The 19,211-nt window shown below is 50.1% G+C and overlaps 2 protein-coding genes across 2 annotated transcripts in view; both read right to left on the bottom strand.

Annotated features, from left to right (window-relative positions):
- Nucleotides 1-2,253: 2,253 nt before the first annotated feature.
- ca4a (carbonic anhydrase IV a) lies at nt 2,254-7,347 on the bottom strand. The gene is made up of 8 exons (XM_067257095.1): nt 7,252-7,347; nt 4,003-4,047; nt 3,699-3,863; nt 3,467-3,612; nt 3,135-3,227; nt 2,909-2,975; nt 2,667-2,830; nt 2,254-2,483 (listed from the first exon to the last, which is right to left on the bottom strand). The coding sequence occupies exons 1-8, from the start codon at nt 7,310-7,312 to the stop codon at nt 2,304-2,306; spliced, it is 921 nt and encodes a 306-aa protein (XP_067113196.1). The 5' UTR covers nt 7,313-7,347; the 3' UTR covers nt 2,254-2,303.
- A 2,489-nt stretch (nt 7,348-9,836) lies between these two features.
- Nucleotides 9,837-19,211, bottom strand: part of mtmr4 (myotubularin related protein 4) — a 32,474-nt gene continuing 23,099 nt past the window's right edge. The window contains 13 exon segments of the mRNA XM_067257719.1: nt 9,837-11,153; nt 11,368-11,456; nt 11,615-11,749; nt 11,991-12,356; nt 12,358-13,579; nt 13,898-14,052; nt 14,143-14,313; nt 14,887-15,072; nt 15,558-15,757; nt 16,495-16,602; nt 16,763-16,891; nt 19,114-19,153; nt 19,155-19,208. Coding sequence (XP_067113820.1) covers nt 10,976-11,153; nt 11,368-11,456; nt 11,615-11,749; nt 11,991-12,356; nt 12,358-13,579; nt 13,898-14,052; nt 14,143-14,313; nt 14,887-15,072; nt 15,558-15,757; nt 16,495-16,602; nt 16,763-16,891; nt 19,114-19,153; nt 19,155-19,208 — 3,033 coding nt within the window. The 3' untranslated portion in view covers nt 9,837-10,975.

Below are 19,211 nucleotides of genomic sequence, written 5' to 3'. Positions count from 1 at the left end.
TGCTGTGGGGCAGAGGGGGGTCGAGAAGGGTATAGAGCAGGGTGTTCTGTTGACGGGTGTTAGACTCTAGTAACAAGGGCTCGTACTTTTACAGGCCCAAACATTCACTTAGGTTAGGGGTCTTAACTGAAGATGCACTAACAAGCCATAGAGGACTGTCGAGGAGAGCAGAACAGGAGCTCTGTCTCCCAGCAGAAAGGCTTTGTGTGCCTGTTCTCTCTGTGAGAGGGCGCCGTCTCCTCCAGCCTGTCTGTCACAATAAGGCTTTTGATTCCTTAATGACAAGAAAGAGAGAGAGAGAGGGTTGGAGAGATGAAAATCTCGTAAGGGGACCGAGTTTATAGGACACCGGCAATCTGGTTTGAAAAGCCAACAGTCACTTTGGGTTGAATGTTCGTGATACAATTTCACGCCTCATGGAATAAAGTGTTTGCGCAGCTTCTTTACGATACTGTGTCTGATTGCGTGTAGTTTTCGTGGGCGTCACTTAAGTGTGTGTGGGTGTGTGTGTGTGTGTGTGTGCGTGGGCATGTGTGTGTATGTGTGTGTGTGGGACAGCCGTAACGTCCAGAACAGTCAATTAGAAAAGGATTAGCAGGAGGGCTGAGATATGTGGCCGTTCTCAGGATCGCCGGGGAGCGGGACAGGAAACTGAGAAGAGGGTCTGAACCCCCAGATCACCAGGACAGCCGAGCACAGGCCAAGTTGCTATTCTAATATCACCTTCCTAGGTGCAGAACGGCAGCCTCCACTCCCAGGCTGAGCCAGGGGATATTTGTATGTCATTTAACTCCAGGAAAACAGATGCTTGTTCAAAATCTTGCTTGATATTATGACCTACTGTCAGACGAGAGGATAATTAAAATACAGACAGAGTTTAAAAAGGCATGTCAGCAGTTTATTGTTAAACTAGAACACATTCTTCATATTATTCATAATATTTTCAAGCATTACAACTAAATAAACTGAACCAATTTAAAACTGAGCAATTCCATACATTTACAAGAGTAAACTTATTTTGGTCAACTTGATGATGCAGTCTATTTGTCTATTACATATAGTCTCTTCTGACTAATTATTGTTTCATAAACTTTGAAATACATATAAATAAAATAAACAGTGTCCTTATATCAATATACACATACAGTACATAAATACATGTGTACAAATGACACAGTATAGAAGTATAGCTTGGCAATTAAATATTGGAAAATGTACATTTCAATCAGCTCGTTAAATCTTGTCTCACAAGACAACTGCCCAGATCTCTTGTATGATTTATTTAGAACCCCTCCGAATAAACAAATAAGATTGAAAACAACAGATTGAAATTCACAGTAAATAACATTCAGTGCACCCAGAATCCTAAAATACAAGCCATGGACACAAGTCACGTATTCTCAGTATCAGACAGAACAGCCTCACACAACAGCGTAGATTTTTGTGATCGTCAGAGGCTGAGAAAGATGCGAAACAACGCTAACATTTGAGACGGAAATGGTTGGTGCTAAAAAGGAGTCAGTCGGGTTATATATCACTTGAATCTCTGCCCAGTCACTGGCTCTCTACGTATTCTGCTCCCTCATTGACCCCCTACCAGCCTACTAACGACCTATCTTCAGAGCATAGTGGGGAAGGGGGGGGGGGGACGACGACGACGACGCTCCACCCCTTCCTCCTCCTGATGCAGCTTGTGTGTTGGCTGGGGTCTGGGAGGGGGGACACGGCGTCTAGCTACAACCCCTCAGAACAGACCAGCGAGCCGTTCGTCATAGACCGGCCCACGCCCCTTCTCCTCCCTGTGGTATTCACGTGGTGAGGCGACCCCAACACCCGTGACGGCTAGAACACCTGACCCATGGCACTGCAAATACCCTGGACATGGCAGGGCAGGGAAAGGCCATGCAGCTTTCTCCTTTGACCGATGGGCTTAAACTGGAAAGTATTTATGACGGCGCCTATTTATAAGTTGCACGCTATTCACACGTTCCATTGGAAAGCACTTCACGTGTCAGGTCAATGATTGGCTTCGGTGACCAGAACAGTTGTCACCTGAGCTCGGAGGATCACGTTTAGATTGACACTGAGATGAACTACATTTACCTGGCACTTGACGAGGACGGCTGAGGGCTGGTGAACCGCTTCCTGTGGGCCTTTATGAGCATGCTGGTGGCATTGGAGGCTGATGTGTCTGTGGTTAGGGCATGGCTGATAGTGCAGGAGTTTAGTCTGTTGGTTGATTGGTTAGTTTGAGAACTCATCGTGTTCATGCAAGTCGCGGTGCGGAGACAAAATGTTATTCTCTAGTTGGGCTGGGCCAGTCCCATCGCCATGGCCACAGAGCCTAGCATAACGGCAACGCTAGCTAAAACCACGGTGCCTCCCGACCGGTACACCGGGCGTCCGTTGAGAGGCTGAACGGGCCGGTAATTCCCCACCATGGGCTTCCCATCATGGAACTCCAGCTCAGAGAACGCCTGCAGCTGGAGGAGCGACAGACACACAAGTCCATGACACACACAGGACTGACAGTCCTGTACACAACTCATACAGCAAAACACGTTGTGCCCCAATGTAAACGTGATCTACAGTAATGATGCTCTATCGCTGTGCTGTACTTATCCCTGGATGGTGTGGTTGGATAGTGTTAGCAAGCTGTAGCTAACCTGGCTCTTGCTGAGAGGGATGGGTTTCTCAAACACAGTCCAGACCACGGCCTCGCTGCAGCCCGGGGTGGTCAGGGAGCCCATGTAGCGGTAGTAACTGGTCAGATTCTGGCGAGGTGGGATCAGATGGTCCAGGGAGATTGGGCCCAGAGAGGTGTTGGCACCTGGAGGTGGAGCAGACAGGACGTTAGAACAAGTCCATTTTCTTTTCTCATGGTTGGTTTGTGTTTTGAGCTACTTACTTGTGTCTTTGATGTTTTTCAGGGCATTTATGATTGGCTCATATTTTCTGTTGCTACTGATGGATTGCTAAAAATGGAAAGTGATATAAGGTTTTCAATTACAATTAAATCAAATTGACTGTGCGCTCAGCTTTCTCTACAGTCAATTTAACTCACACGTTTTTAAGGGAACGTGCTGCCTAACGAGACACACAAAAAGACTGAAATACAAAATGTGCATTTTAACCTCATAGAAAAATCCAAGTACTGCAACTCCAGTCGGGTCACTCAGTGCCTCTCCCAGGGATGTGTAATGTTGCTTCATGTGAACTATGTGCAGCTGTAGGGGACAAAATCAAATCAAAATGTATTTGTATAGCCCTTTTTACACACAAGCATGTCACAGACGGCTTCACATACACCCATAGCACTGCCCCTCAACCAACCTAAACCCTCAAGGACAAGGGACAAAACACATTTACTGACAAAACCAAGACAACAACAAAAAAACTCCTAGGTTATAGAACCAAGAGGATGTTGCGACCAGAGTGGTCCTAGACTGCAGACACCACACTCTACCTCCATGGGGTACTGTTCTCCGTCGATGGTGTGCTCAGAGCCCGGTCCTCCGTTCTTGCCCCAGTGCAGGTGGAACTGCACGGCCTTGTAAGGCATCACCAGGTTTCCACCCTCCACCTTGGCCTGGTTGGGGATGGCCACCTGAACTGGAGAGGGGAAGACACGTGAGCTTGGGACAGGGGTGACACTTCTGAGGTGTGGCTGCTGCTGGAGCAAACTGCAGAACATGTACCAGAGTGGCCGTTGTTCTTAATGACGCTCCTGAAAGCGTCCTGGTAGTTGAGGAACCGGAAGGGTGTCAGATGGTCATCTGGGATGGTCTTCCTGGTCACAATGTTGATGGGAGACTGTTTCTTTCCTGCACATGCTTCTTTGCTATGATCCCACTTTTCTGGTGCTGAGGGCAAATCAAAAGACACCAGAATAAGCACTAAGGTACAGTCTCACAAACAAAGGTCATGTCAGAGGAATATGGCATCAATGTTGTTCTTTTATGACAAGTGTGATTTCTGACTGTTCATACTTGACCAACTCACCATTACACTGGTTTTCACAGGTGAACTCAGACTGGTAGCACCAATCTGAAACAACGTGAGTGATATGACAATACCATGGGTAAGTACTGAAGGCTTGTCATAAGATAAACAAGTTAACAGTCCAGTCATTGAATGATGATGTCAGGCCACATCGTTTGAAAGCAGAAGTGACACATAACTCAACTTCATCTTCAACCCTTGAGTTAGTCCTTAAATGGAAAAGCCACTTTTGACAGAAAATGAATCGATTCTAGGTCTGGAAGTCATGAAGCATATGTTCGTGGGTGGATGGGTGGATGGGTGTGCCCCCCCCCCCCCCCCCCCCCGTGGGGTTGAACATCAACAGCCACATATCCTCCGTTAGTCCATGCAGTACATCTTATCTCATCAGCCAACAATGTACACACTCATCCTATTGTCAAACCCTCAGCAACAGCAACAATACTCTGTCTGTTTTGACAGAGTTTGCACTGCTTACTCCTGCTCAGCTAACATCCTGGACCAACAGCACCCTTAGATTTCAATCATGTTTATCAAATCTGACCCCATTATCAATAGGTTGTTTTTTTTTTACCACAAACATTGTATTGTTCAAGTATAGCTTTGAGTCAACTGTTATTCCCGGCAATACAAATACCCTAATACAAAGAACGGTCTTCCTATTGTCAATGAACACAAAGACACTCAAGTTAGAGTTTCTGTTTTATTTTTTTGACTACGTTTTCCAGAATATACGGTACGCAGTGATCCAATCTTTGGAATCTCTGAGGTCATATTCTCACATGATTGTTTGAGTTTTTATTAATATTTCACAAAAGGGTTGTATGTTTCCACCACCCACTTTGAGACAAATGCCTTCTGCAGATATATCAGCAATCAAATATTTATAAAACAACTCACATGCACAAAACACATGCAGAGTTCCCTACTCTATTATCACAGCTATGCGAGAACATGAAGGGCTTCTCTCTGTTTGTAAAGGATGTGTTTTGAATTGAATACAAATGCTCAGTTTCTTTGCCACAGTTAATAAACCACTTCCTATAATCACGATAATGGCCTTTAAAAATAAACTCAGCACAGGTGAAGGGATTAGATTTTCTTTTCAATTGTGCAATTATCAATAAATTGATATGAATCAATAATTGAAGTGCCCATGTGCACTCTCTGTCATATCAAGAATTAAGTAAGTTATAAAACACCCCCAAGTCACAACTTATAGAGTAGCCTGCTTGTAATGTGTTTCATAAGTTTGAAGTCAAAAGATTCAATGTAACATTGTGGATGAAAAAGTTAAACATACATTTATCATAATAATCAATGAAAGATTGGATTAATCTACATCCAATCAGGTTTCATTGCAGCAATTAGACAAAGGTAGTCTAAACTTTGAAATTTTATGCCGCTCTAAGTAGTAACATCTAACAATGCTTTCAAAGGGGAGTGCGATTTTTAGCGGTCAGGGAGTAGGAAATTGTCAAAGAGAAACAAAAGGCGATGAAAGGAAAATAAATACATTTGTCTGCACGTCGGTTGGAAAGCAAACATAATAGGATATTAGGATATGTTGAACAAAGACAACGAGAGAGATCTTTTATGTCATTGTGTTTGTACCACATGCGCCACAACAATCTATACATGGTTTAATAGGTTGTCCTTGACATAAACATAAATGAAAAATAACATGACAGACCTAAAACTTAGTTGCGCAGATGAAGGTACCCTTTCCACTGTCGGTGACGGATGGACGTGAATTTTTAGGAATGGCTAGTCCAAGTTTACGGGCGTCTTTGAAGAGCAAGGACCATTCAATCAGCAGATATTTAGATTTCTCTCAACCATTTCCATCAATCAGCGGGATAGAGGGCTTTTGCTATTCTTAGGAAGTAGCCGTTTTAACGCAGAAATCATTGAGGAATGGTATCATTTGTGTTTTTGCATCGCATCGGCAAAAGGAGCTAATATAGCCTGGTCTGGACAACGGTATGAACAGCAGAAAAAACACGATAGAGGGGGGATGTTTAGCAATTCCCATTCCTCTCTTAGGTTAATGTCGGTTAACTTTTTTTCCCCCATCATTGCCTTCGTTGTTTATTTCAACTGCTGACGTCCAGGGAATCTAATTAAAGCGTACTTATTGCTGATACCAATGAAACTTAATTATGGGTCCTAAAATTGATCAAAATACCATTGGATTTTCGCCCGTCTTCACTCGTTTGCCATTTGCCGTTTTTACGCAGAGTTTTACTCATGCGTCTCGCTGCAGCAATAACGCAAGACCATCTCATTGGCTCGTTGAAATGTGTGGTGGCAGGGAGCAGGTGCCTGTGGAAATATAGCCCGTTTCTGTTTTAACTGATTCATGTATGCTTCATAACAGATCGATTTAAGCCATGGTGAGCGTTTTCATATTTAGCTTCCCAATTTACTGTGGTATGAAAAACCCTAAACGTCTGTCACGATGCGACTGCATGTCCTTGAACAGCATGTCCGCGTCTGAGGGGGAAGGATTTTAGGATCTGCATGCCAGCAGTACTGTGACGCTCCTGATGAATGCCTGGGAAATATCTAGGATGGACAAGGCAGGTGCTGTTCGGGGCTTAAGGCTAGCATTTGGGTGCCATTTGGGAACCCATGGCATCACTTTAATATCTCAGGTCGGTTGTGGTGGGAGCATAGGCTGTGCTAACTGAATACCTTTTGTCTTGTTTAAAGCAATGTAATTAAATATGGATGTTTACTTGAGAACAAGGAGCGTTTGAAAATTATTTAATCGACATGTAAGAAAAACGTAAAGTTCCTGAGAAGAGAAAACAGGTAATCCAACTTCAACCTGTTGTTTTTAATTTGTTTAATTCGATATTACTGATATAAAATCTATATTTCTAAACGTTTGTTGTTTAGCCTATTGGAAAAATACCAACTGACAGTACATTTACGGAAGTTTTCCGACAATAAATAGCCTATCTTATCAAACAATTTTCTATAAATATCAGGTGCATGAATTAAAGGGGTCCTCAATTATGAAATAGATCATAAAGAAAACCTGTTGTAAAATAAATGAACTAATTTGAGTTATCTTGCTTATAAATGCTTCAAATAGTATCAATTAGGCTATCAACCGCTTGCAATACCGTATTAATACAAGAGGGAAAAGTGTTGACCTATCTTAAAAAAAAAGAAGAATACTTTGATCAGATGTTGTTACAACTTTACCTGTATGAAAACACAATAAAGAAATAGACTCACCTGCCCCAAAGCTGATTTTCAACAGGGACGCCAGGAAAACGGATAAAAGAAGATGCTGCATTTTGGAGCGTCTGCGGCTCAACCGAAGGAGGGCAACACAATGACTTGTTTTTTCAATGTGATCGCATTCTTCCAGGGGGTCCTATACTTATCTATCACCATACTCGACAGGAAAGAAACATGGCCCCTCCTCCTCAGGCATCATCTATCTGATAACAATCTTCACTGAAAATAAATCCTGAACTATCAATGACTCAATTTGCATGGAATGGTTCATTGTAGTGATTGGTTGAATGTGTAACAATGTGCATGTGTTTCTCAGCTGGTCACCTAAAGGGACATGTAAACACAGCCACAGAGCTCATAAGTGGCAACTGGACACAGCTATTGAACATCAGTGTATTCTAGGTCACAGGTGGGATCCTGTTTGGCATGTCAAGCATATAGTAGGGTACAAGCTCCAGACTCCCCAAAACTCAGATTTATCCCTCTATTCCCCTCTGGCATGAAGAGACCAGTTCATGTTTAGCATGGTCCCTTGGCCCTCACCTGAACCACAGGTGATTGCATCTAACCCCCAGTCATGGAGTATTTGATCCATACTGAATCCCTTTGTACCTAGAGAAAACCGGTAGTTTGTCACAACACAAACAAGCACATAAATATGTAGACAAAGCCACCTCTTGAATCATGATGGAATAGACATTGGCTTAATATAAAAATATTTAATTAAATATATTTCACATGCAAGTACAGTAATATGACATTCAATTGCTGACCAATCTCACCTTCACGTACGGGTACTAGAGCATGCTCAAGTCAAACCACTCCCTCATCACTTCCCATGAATTAACATTACGCAAGTGTGTGTGTACGTGTGTTACTGCTTCGTCCAATCAGGGAGTCCCCACCCTAACGTATGAAACATTCATATAACATTACAAAAGACAACCCCCCCAAACCTCTCCGTCTTGGCTGCATGTACAAAGTGACTCTCACCTCCTGGCTACACAAGGGGAAACAGCTTTGTTTATGGCTGTCAAGAGGAACTCTGGTTCTCCTGTAGCACATTCTGAGGTACTAGACAGGGAGGGCGGAGGGTGAAGGCTACCGTGTCGGTGAAAACAATCCTCCTGAGTAGCTCAGCACGTCGGGTACGGAGAGGACTAGCATGTCAGGACTGAGTCACATCATTCATGTAAATGAGGAGTTCTCGATGAAGGCCTTTTGTTACATTTGAGCCCTGTGTGCTCGGAGTGCGATACCGTGACTGCAAAACAGCTCCATCTTGTGTACAAATAATGAAGAATGAATGAAGGCAGCAGTTGCACACTACAAAGGACCATGGGGGCCTCTTGCAGCGATTCAGTGAACACCAAGATATAAAAGGAGACCCCAGACATTGCTTACATCCCTGTAGAAATAAGACATAGGTCATTAAAAATGTGGCTTTCTAAATCAGCGTTCGGATCAGCTTTGCTTACTTGTTGGGTGTTTCTAGAGTGTACAATGACTTGTCCACAGGACAGGAAGAAGCCAGTCTAGTGGCAACATCTCCACATCAAGAGGAGAGCAGATTGAGATACGAACAGCTCCCCCTTGTGGTACCGGTCTGAAGGTCATTGCCACAGGAATGACGAGAAATCTTTGTCTGGTTGGGTGGCAAACCTGTATCAAATGACAAAGGGAGGGAACAATGTGAAGCACAACATGTTTGGACACAAAAGAGGGGAAAGGATACAAAACAATGATATAGATCATCTTTTTATTAGAACCCTTGGGATAGGACTTTTACAGTGCATTTCTTTACAACAATTATTGAGTGACAGGTTTTAGCCACTAGTACAGATCAGATAACTATGTATATATTACATTTCTGGGTTCCTCTAAGATTTTACCTTCATCAAAATCGCTTGACAACCCCAAAATGTTCGGCAAAGGACAACCATACAGGCTCACTAATTCATTGAAATCATCAGATCATCCATTATAAACACAGTAGCCACATATTCTAATAGAAGTTTCCCTGTTGATCTTTAGTCGTTTGTTTCCATGTTAAGCAGCTAGCGATCTGTACCATTATACATAACCAAGCAGTGGCCAATTAGTATCCTGCTAGAATCCATGAGAAAAAAAGGCTTAAAAAAAAAAAAAAAAAGACAAAACAAAAAAGGAAAATATGGCACTATTGTCTCAAGAGAACACCATCAGACACAGACACATACCTTGCAATAAACAAATGAGAATAAGCCAAACTCCCCTCTGTACAGGAAAGAAACATTTATAGCACTTTGTTGATTCCAGACTCTGGAGCCTTTAATGTCAGGGAACATTGTGGGCCAGGGACCAGCTGAGGAGGGCTGTTACTGTACATCCACATCCAGCCATCTCTCAACCAGGCTAATACCCACCCACCCCCTCCCCTAACCCTCATCGCACTTTCAAGTGACCTTTCATTTCAAGTCTTATCAACATTGCAGGAAACCCTCTGTATTTGGGAACAACTGGCAAAAGCTCGCTTTGTTCCAACACGTGGCCGTTTAGATTTTTAGTATTTTTTTGAAATGTGTTTTTTGAAAAAAAAATTTTACCTGAATTTATCAGACTTGTTAGGGTGCATATCTCATTGAAAAAATCTCAAAATGTAAAATAGGGTTTTGTCCCTACAGATTCCTCAAATTGTTGCGACATGGCTATACTTTAGCATTGATAAAGACAGAACCACACTGACTGTGCATACAGTATATTTTTTGAAAACATTGCAGGAATGAACAAGTACACAACCCACTGATGCACATGAACATAAACAATAGCAGTCTTCCAGTTACTCTTGCCCATTTTTTTTTAACATTACATTCAGGCTCCACAGAAAGATACAACGGCAAGTAAACAGCAGATTTCTCCCTTTCACTCGAGTTTGGTCTCAGTTTCCCTCAATACACAAACAGCTTGTAGTGCACAAAATAATAAGAATACAAAATTAGACTTTTAAATACTGTAGCAGCATTTTTTTCTGAAAGCCTCCAGTATAACAGGGAAAGGCTTTGGAGTCCCCAACACTTGGGAAGGTGAGAGATTGTCCACTGAGGAGTGTGTGAGTGTTTATCTAGGTGTGTTTGGAGAGGGGATACGTTGTTTTTGTTGAAACTACTTTGGGGGGGGGGGGGGGGGGGGGGGGGGGTGGGGTTGAATAGGTGAAGCCCCTCCTTGAGGTTCAAGGTGCAGGGGAGGTATGTGTGTGTGTGTGTGTGTGTAGAGGGGCAGGGCACCAGTTAAGGACACAGCCCTGGGGGCAGCAGGACGCTGCAGCACTCCAGGCTGGAAATGTCTTTGACCAAACAGGTTCACGCTCAGTAGGACGACCTCCTTCCTGACCTTTCTTCTTCTTCTCTCAGTTTGTTGTCAAACAACCCCCCCCCCCCCCCCCCCCCCCCTCACGCGCCCCCTCTTTCCTCCACACCTTCCTCCCACAGTCACAGTGTGGCTCCATTCCAGACCCAGGCCAACCATCGACTAACCAGTCCTCCTCATGTTCACCCACAGCAAAGACCACAGTAGATCGGGGTAGTGGTGGGGGGGGAGGGGGGGAGAGGGGGCACTCGGATCGTCTGTCCAAAGCCGAGGAGCTGCTGATCCAGATGGGGCCCAGGCTTTGGGGGGCCAGGCTGCAGGGGGGTCAGGCTGCGGGGGGGCAGGCTGCGGGGGGGCAGGCTGCAGGTCGCTCTCAGCTGGAGGCGGTGGCGATGGGCTTCTTGAGCTGTTGGCTGCGGATCTCACGGTTCCGGGACTCCAGCAGCTGGTCGTGGCAGGTGTTGCACACCAGCACCGGGTCATACAGCTGTTGGTCTGGGATGGGCAGCTTCAGGTGGCAGCAGTCTTTACAGAACACGTTGCCACAGTTCCTGAGGAGGACGAGGAATAATATTATCATATCTACAGGCTGGCTGTCCATGCCTTTTAATCAACCTAACCCCTTTCTAGGTGTGGTGCCAATGTTCTGTACATTCAAGCTACACGTTTATTATCCTATACCACCGCAGGACTCAGACATCCTTGACCTTTCTGATTAGTGCTTAGATTAGTGATCTAAGATAAACAGTAAACAAGGAGCCCCACCTGCAATGATGACGTCTCTTGGCCATCCAGAACTCACAGTCACAGTTGAAACAATGGGAAGCCATGTGGTCAGGGACCCACCTCGTGACCTACACACACACACACACACACACACACACACACACACACACACACACACACACACACACACACACATTAGTGGAACGTGTGTGGTTTGGAACCGGGCCAGAAAGGTGTGCTGGAGAAGAGTGTGTGTGTGTGTGAGAGAAGAAGCAGAGAGAGGAACCTGAAGCAGACTATGAGGGCTGACCTCTGTGTCCTTCTGCTCCACACGGTCCCAGCTGCCCTCGGAGAAGCGGTCCTCGCTGTGGTCAGACAGAGAGTCCTCCTCGTCACTGTCATCCGACTCCCGCAGACACGTCTGAAACACGGGGGAGCAGCCCGAGGTCAGGGAGGACAGGGGAGGCACACACACACCCCCACACACAGTACGGAGGGACTTGTGGTGAGGATGGAACACCATCTCTCTACCGCTGGAAGGCAAGAGACTACAATCTCTATTATTTAGCATCTCTCTTATGTAAAACGATCTGCCGTTGGGGATTCAATGCGATTGGACAAACTCAAAGGTTTCCCGGAAAACCCGTGCGGGGGCTACTCACAATGTCGTCCTCGTAGTCGACGTCGGGCTCGGAGGGCGGCGTGCCATGCTGCCTGCTCTCCAGCCTCATCTGCAGCTGGCGCACCTGCCGCCGCAGCACCTCCACCTCCAGCTTGTAGCCCGCCTCGATCTGCCGCAGGCGCTGCTGCACCGCGTCCACGGCGACCGGCAGCCCGTCGTCGTCCAGGTAGGCCGGCGCCGCCGCCTGGGGGGGGGGCGGCGGGGAGCCCGAGGACGAGGGCGAGGCGTGCGAGGCCGCGAGGAGCTGTCGGCAGGAGGAGGCAGCGGCGGCGGGGCCGCAGGGAGCGGCGGAGGCCGAGCCCTTGACCGCCGACAGCCAGCCCGACTGGACGGGGCTGCTGGCCCCCGCGCGCCGCCTCCCTGCGGCAGCACTGGCCCCCGTTGGTGACGGCCAGGCCCTGGGCCCTCAGCAGCTTCCCCGCCAGCCGCCGGCTGTGGTAGGCGGCGCTGGCGGTGGGCTGCAGGGCGCGGCAGATGCCCGCGTGGCTGGCGGTGCTGCATGCCGACTGGACCAGGCCCTGGACGCTCTCCCAGTGGGAGCCCAGCAGAGACAGGTCCGTCAGCTGGCTCTGGGAGATGAGGCGCCGGGCTGCGTGGGCGCAGTCCACCGAGGGCACCACCGGCCCGGCTACGGAGGTGGCTGCTACCGCCCGCTGCCTTACAGGCACCAGCTCGCCCCCGTTTACGGCCTCGGTTCTCTTGTCCTTCTCTGGCGAGCAGGGCTGGGCCTGAGGCTTTGCCTGGGGCAGGGGCTGAGGCTGGGGCGGGAGCAGGGGCAGAGGCTCAGGCTGACCGACATCCTGAAGCTGGGCCTGGGACTTCTCCTCTTCCTGGTCCTGGTCCTGGTCCTGGCTCCCTCTCGTGCTGAGGGGCAGGTCTGGGGCGGCCTCGGTCTCGTCTGTGAGCGTCTCAGTGGAGCCCTCCATGGGGAGCAGCGGGGCCAGCGGTTTGAAGGCCAGCAGCTGGGCTGACCCAGAGGAGCCAAGGTCAGGAGGGGCGTCCAGGAAGCCGTTGTAGCTGTGTGGAGGAGGAGAAGGAGGAGGGCTGCTGCAGGCAGGGGGTGAGCCTGGTTCTGCAGGGTGGGGCGGGGAGGGGCTGAGCTCTGCAGTCCTGGAGGGGCTCTCAGCCTCTAGCGGCAGGGGAGGGGGTGGGAGAGGGGGGATGGCCGTGTGGGGCAGGGCCTGGTGCAGGATGGGCGTGGGGAGGGGCAGGGGGAGGCCCTGCTCTAGGGGGATAGGAGGGAGGGGCAGAGAGGGGAGGGGCTGTGTGGTGAGACAGGGCTCCTCCCCCTGCTCCTCCGAGCTGTCTGAACTCGGCCCTGGCTTCAGAGGGGTGGAGGGCGGGGTGTGGGGGACAGGCTCCACCTCCGAGTCGTCGCTGTCCAGGCCCGTGTCCGGGCTGAGCTGCGCGGGGTCCCCGCCGGCTCCTGCCATGGAGGCCATGGGCTCGAGGGCGGGCCGGGCCTCCTGGCAGTGCTTGTTCAGGTTGGGGTCGCTGGAGGTGCGGGTGAGGGCCACCCCGTTCTCACACGCCGACACCAGGTTGTCCATGGAGCGGGTCTTGGGAAGCCTGCAGAGAGAGCGAGAGCTTGTTGGTTGAGGTTGGGTAGAGGAGGTCGTTTCTCCTGTCCTCCACTAGAGGGCAGGCTGGATCTGAGGATCTATGAGCCATGAGATCCATGCCAGGAGCAGTCTGAGATATACTACAGTCCTGTATGCTTCCATGGTTCAAAACACAGCATTGATGCCTGGCCTAAGTCAACTAAAACCAGCATTTGGGAGTACATCACTTCTGTAGCACCTGCAAATGTGTGTCAATAAAACTTATCTAGAGCTATCTAGATATCTAAGAAAGGTGTCTATGTGCGCGTGCGTCCAGCAGGCCGACCTGTCGAGGGAGCGTGAGGTGAGCTCCTCTCCCTGCCCGCTGGGGGACAGGTACAGCTCCATGGCGTCCTCGGCGGCCGTGCAGGGGGAGGAGGTGGGCAGGTAGACGGCCGTCCACAGCTGCAGCGCCCGCGTGTGACATACCGGCTGCAGCACCTGGGCACAGGGACGACAGGGGAGGGGGTGAGGGGGGGGGCACCACACCCCGACGCGGCCGGGAGACGAGGAAGCGAGCGCCGTTTTTACCATGTCGTGACCGGGGATGTAGAGAAAGTTCTGGAAGTTCTTGTTCCCGGTGCGGAGCAGGGACCAGACGGAGCAGGTGCGCTTGTAGATGTTGCGCGCCTCGCGCTCCTTGCCGTTGTTGCAGAGGAACGTCCCGTACAGACACGAGTACGTGTGCTGGGCCAGCTTGACCTGGAAAACGCACGGGAACACACGAGACGCCGTCAGACCCTGGGGTTCGTCCGAACACCCCTCTCCCACGGCCCCCCTCCCTCCCGCACAAGCAGCCCCGCAAGACACGCCTCTTCAACGGAAACATCTCGGCTTTGTGTCAACACAGGTCGCAGCGGCGGGTGCCAGACAGAGAGTGTGAGATGGCGTGAGGGGGAAAGACAGAGAGCGTGAGGAGGACAGACAGAGCGTGAGATGGCGTGAGGAGGACAGACAGAGAGCGTGAGATGGCGTGAGGGGGACAGACAGAGCGTGAGGAGGACAGACAGAGAGCGTGAGATGGCGTGAGGAGGACAGACAGAGAGCATGAGATGGCGTGAGGAGGACAGACAGAGAGCGTGAGATGGCGTGAGGGGGACAGACAGAGCGTGAGATGGCGTGAGGGGGACAGACAGAGAGCGTGAGATGGCGTGAGGAGGACAGACAGAGCGTGAGATGGCGTGAGGAGGACAGACAGAGAGCGTGAGATGGCGTGAGGGGGACAGACAGAGAGCGTGAGATGGCGTGAGGGGGACAGACGCGGCGAGCTCGTACCAGGAAGGCCTCGTTGAACTCAAACAGGCAGGGGAACTGCTTGAGCAGCTGGTGGACACAGTCCAGCCACTGCAGGAAGACGGGGCACTGCTCGCTCACGTCGTCGGCGTTCTCCTGGTGACCGCAGCGGTCGCCAAACTTGTGACCGTAGTCCAACCACTCGGTCTCCACCAGCACCTGGAAGCCCTGCACGTGAGAAGAGACGAGCAGAGTGTTCAACATGCTGGAGCCACTCCTATAGGAAAAGCTGCTGTGGGGAGGGGGGTCATTATCAGTATGGGTATATCAGGCAGGGGGATAGGAGAATCAGAAAGGGTTTTAATCGCGATAAAAGTTTGCACAGACAAGGAATTTACTTTGGCAGGAAGGTGCATACATTCAACATATAGGAGTAAATCTTAAATAAATCTAGTCTAACTAAGTTCTAGCGTAGGTAGACTAAATAAGTCTAACTATAAGGTGCACAGTCGAATTAACGAATACTAACTAATACTAAGGGGACAGGTGTGTAAAATAAACTAAATATGAAGTATAAAGTAGCTATAATGTACACTATAAATACAAAAAAAACTATACAAATAGGTTACTTAGTGCAAAAATGACATGGGTGCAAAGATGAGTGCAATATATGGCAAATATTTCAAGTCTTAAAGACTTAGATGGGTCTCTACCTCTAGTGTCCTGTAGAAGGGGTCCAGCAGGATCTTGGCCAGGCCACTATCTGAGGGGGTGCGGTCCCACCCATCAGAACAATGCACCAAGACGGGACGACCCTCCCTCTCCACCGCCGAGCACACCAGAGTGGCTGCCTTCAGCATGACGGACAGGTGCTGCAGCCAACGGGTGCTCTCCAGAGCTGAGAGCCAGCTGTGAAAGCACAAAGGAAGGAGATCAGATGGAGGCAGTGGAGGGAGCAGGCTGGCGGCCTGGGTTCACCTGGGTTAACCCTAAGCCTGCATGCGGGGAGTTCATGCCCGAGGGGGAGGTGTCCCTGACCTACATCTCTACCTGACCTGGGACACCATTACCACCCCTCTTTTTAGAATACCGGGAAACATGGAACCCCCCAAATAGATCTGTCTGCATGTGATGTCACTGATGCCAGTTAGAGTTGGGGGAGTGCCATGTGTACCCTCTCACTGGGTGGGAGACAAACACACACATCCACACACACATCACTCGACAGACAGCTGGCCAGCCCAGCAAGAAAGGGTCTGGACTGTGACAGCATTCCACTCTCCCTGTGGTGTAGTCTTACTGAGGTTGGAGGGGGATGGGAGGGATGAGGGGAGAGAGAGCGAGAGAGAGAGAGAGAGCGAGAGAGAGGGGGGGGGTAGAGAGAGAGAGGAGGGGTAGAGAGAGAGAGAGAGGGAGAGAGAGGAGGGGTAGAGAGAAAGTGAGGGGAGGGGTAGAGAGAGAGAGAGCGAGCGAGAGAGGAGGGGTAGAGAGAGAGGGGTAGAGAGAGAGAGAGGGGAGGGTTAGAGAGAGAGTAGGGGTAGAGAGAGAAAGAGGGGTAGAGAGAGAGGAGGGGTAGAGAGAGAGAGGGGAGGGGTAGAGAGGTGGTAGAGAGGTACTCAGTAGTAAAGGTCAGGGAGATCCTCTTACTTTCCGGGTCTGGGATCTGGCTGCAGACCGTCCTCAGGGACTGGAAACTGTTCCTGATGGCGTGGATGTTAGCCATGCCCATGAACATCACCTCACAGTTGGGGTAATACTCTGAAAAACAACACACAGCACATTAGATCAAGTTCAGAAAAAGGGAACGTCAAACTGATTTGTTGCTTTAATGCTACCAAGACGATAACGTCTAAATAAAGTACTTTCTCCTCAGTGAGTGTTTATTTTGGAGCGGGACGGGCCTGTGTGCTGGACGTACCCTCACACTCGCAGCCTCCGCCCTTGGCACGGTTGGCCACTGCAGCGGTGTAGGAGCGGGCGTCCAGGATCAGCAGCTTCTGTGGCGCAGCATTGGCATCAGGGCCTGGGCATCCTGTCAGAGAGGAGTCTGGGAGGGGGGAGGGAGGGAGACGGAAGGAGGGGAAGTTGGTGGTGGTGTTAGGAGACAGGTAGCGATAATGAAAGATGGAGGGTGGCAGTCACGGGAGAGGAGAAAGGTACACAGAATGAAAATGAAAATGAAAAACAACGAGGAGGAAGGAAGGAGGGTGTGTGTGTGTGTGTGGGGAGGGGGGTGAGGCAGGGAAAGAGAGAGGGTGAGGAGAGTTAGAGGAGCGTTAGAAGCCTGATCGATGACGCTTGCTCAGCTCGTCCTCGGGAGCCAAATTGATTGGCTGAGCCAGATGACCACTGCAGCAGCAGCAGGACAACCCTGCTAGCCCCGGACCTTCACCAGCCCCCGGGGACCCTCAACGCCAGCCTCCCTCCGGGACAGGCAATAAAGCACCGCTTCCACTCCCCCCTCAGCTCAATCAACATGCCGTCACTTCCACAGGCCTGCCCCCCCCCGGACACACACGCAGGGCATGGAGACAGAGGGTGGGTGGTGTGAGAGGAGCCATGTCTTCCACAGGCCCCTCTGGCTCCAGCTGCTGAGCTCAGCTTTGAGGAGCTCCAGGCGGTGGAGAGCAGAGTGGAGGACTGGAAAGGGACACTGGCCAAACTCTTGTCCAGACTGCGGGTCTCGATCCAGAAACGGCCAGACTAAACTAGTCAGAGTTGGAGACAGTGTGTGGCCATGTCTTTGTATTTTCCATCAGCATTCATGTCACAGGCATTTACACACAAAAGAGCTAGAGGGAGGGAGGGAAAGAAAGCGAAAAAAAGAAAAGAAAAAAATAGATGGATGCCTTCTAAATGGGCCTCAAATTCTTGGCGACCAACACGTAAACAAGGTAAAACACAAAAGAGCAACTTCCATTTTAGCCTAATGCATCCGGTTCTCACTGGGGACAATCTCCTCTCTGTGTGTCCCTGATGTATGTGGGCGAGAGTGTGATTAAAGGCTCAGGAGTGCAGTGTGTGAGTGAGAGTGTGTGTGAGTGTGTGTGAGAGTGTGTGTGAGAGTGTGTGTGAGATTGTGTGTGAAACACAGAAGCAGACATAATTGCATGCAAATGTGAATGCATTAATTGAGGATGGCAACTTCCCCGAATGTTATGTTCTGTGAAATGTCTTCATTGTCTGTTACAGCAGTTCCCATGAACCTAATTGGGGTCTGGATTAGGCCAGTGGAAACATGAAACAGACAGTTTGCACCAGCCTGGCTCAGTCAAAACATCCAGATTCTCCTGGGAAATAATCCACTCCTACCGCGAGATGTTCCAATACTCATAGAAAGTAGACCGTGTTGGAGAGCAGGTGTACTGGGGGAGGTTGTGCTGGAGAGCAGGTGTATTGGGGGAGGTTGTGCTGGAGAGCAGGTGTACTGGGGGAGGTTGTGCTGGAGAGGCAGGTGTACTGGGGGAGGTTGTGCTGGAGAGCAGGTGTACTGAGGGAGGTTGTGCTGGAGAGCAGTGTACTGGGGGAGGTTGTGCTGGAGAGCAGGTGTACTGGGGGAGGTTGTGCTGGGAGAGCAGGTGTACTGAGGGAGGTTGTGCTGGAGAGCAGGTGTACTGGGGGGAGGTTGTGCTGGAGAGCAGGTGTACTGGGGGAGGTTGTGCTGGAGAGCAGGTGTACTGAGGGATGGTTGTGCTGGAGAGCAGGGTGTACTGGGGGAGGTTGTGCTGGAGAGCAGGTTGTACTGAGGGAGGTTGTGCTGGAAGAGCAGGTGTACTGAGGGAGGTTGTGCTGGAGAGCAGGTGTACTGGGGGAGGTTGTGCTGGAGAGCAGGTGTACTGGGGGAGGTTGTGCTGGAGAGCAGGTGTACTGGGAGTGAGGTTGTGCTGGAGAGCAGGTGTATTGGGGGAGGTTGTGCTGGAGAGCAGGTGTACTGGGGGAGTTGTGCTGGAGAGCAGGTGTACTGGGGGAGGTTGTGCTGGAGAGCAGGTGTACTGAGGGAGGTTGTGCTGGAGAGCAGGTGTATTGGGGGAGGTTGTGCTGGAGAGCAGGTGTACTGGGGGAGGTTGTGCTGGAGAGCAGGTGTATTGGGGGGAGGTTGTGCTGGAGAGCAGGTGTACTGGGGGAGGTTGTGCTGGAGAGGCAGGTGTACTGGGGGAGGTTGTGCTGGAGAGCAGGTGTATTGGGGGAGGTTGTGCTGGAGAGCAGGTGTACTGGGGGAGGTTGTGCTGGAGAGCAGGTGTATTGGGGGAGGTCAGACAGCAGTCTTACCAAAGTCGCTCTCGGAGCCGTCCGGCCCGTCTGCGCGGGGGGGCTCTGCAGGCGGCCGGCCCGCAGGTGCGGGTCCCTGGGTCCAGCAGACAGGCCTT

This window comes from Osmerus mordax, chromosome 19, assembly GCF_038355195.1.
Source record: "Osmerus mordax isolate fOsmMor3 chromosome 19, fOsmMor3.pri, whole genome shotgun sequence".
NCBI classification, from domain to species: Eukaryota; Metazoa; Chordata; class Actinopteri; order Osmeriformes; family Osmeridae; genus Osmerus; species Osmerus mordax.
This window is presented reverse-complemented; position numbering and strand designations above follow the sequence as displayed.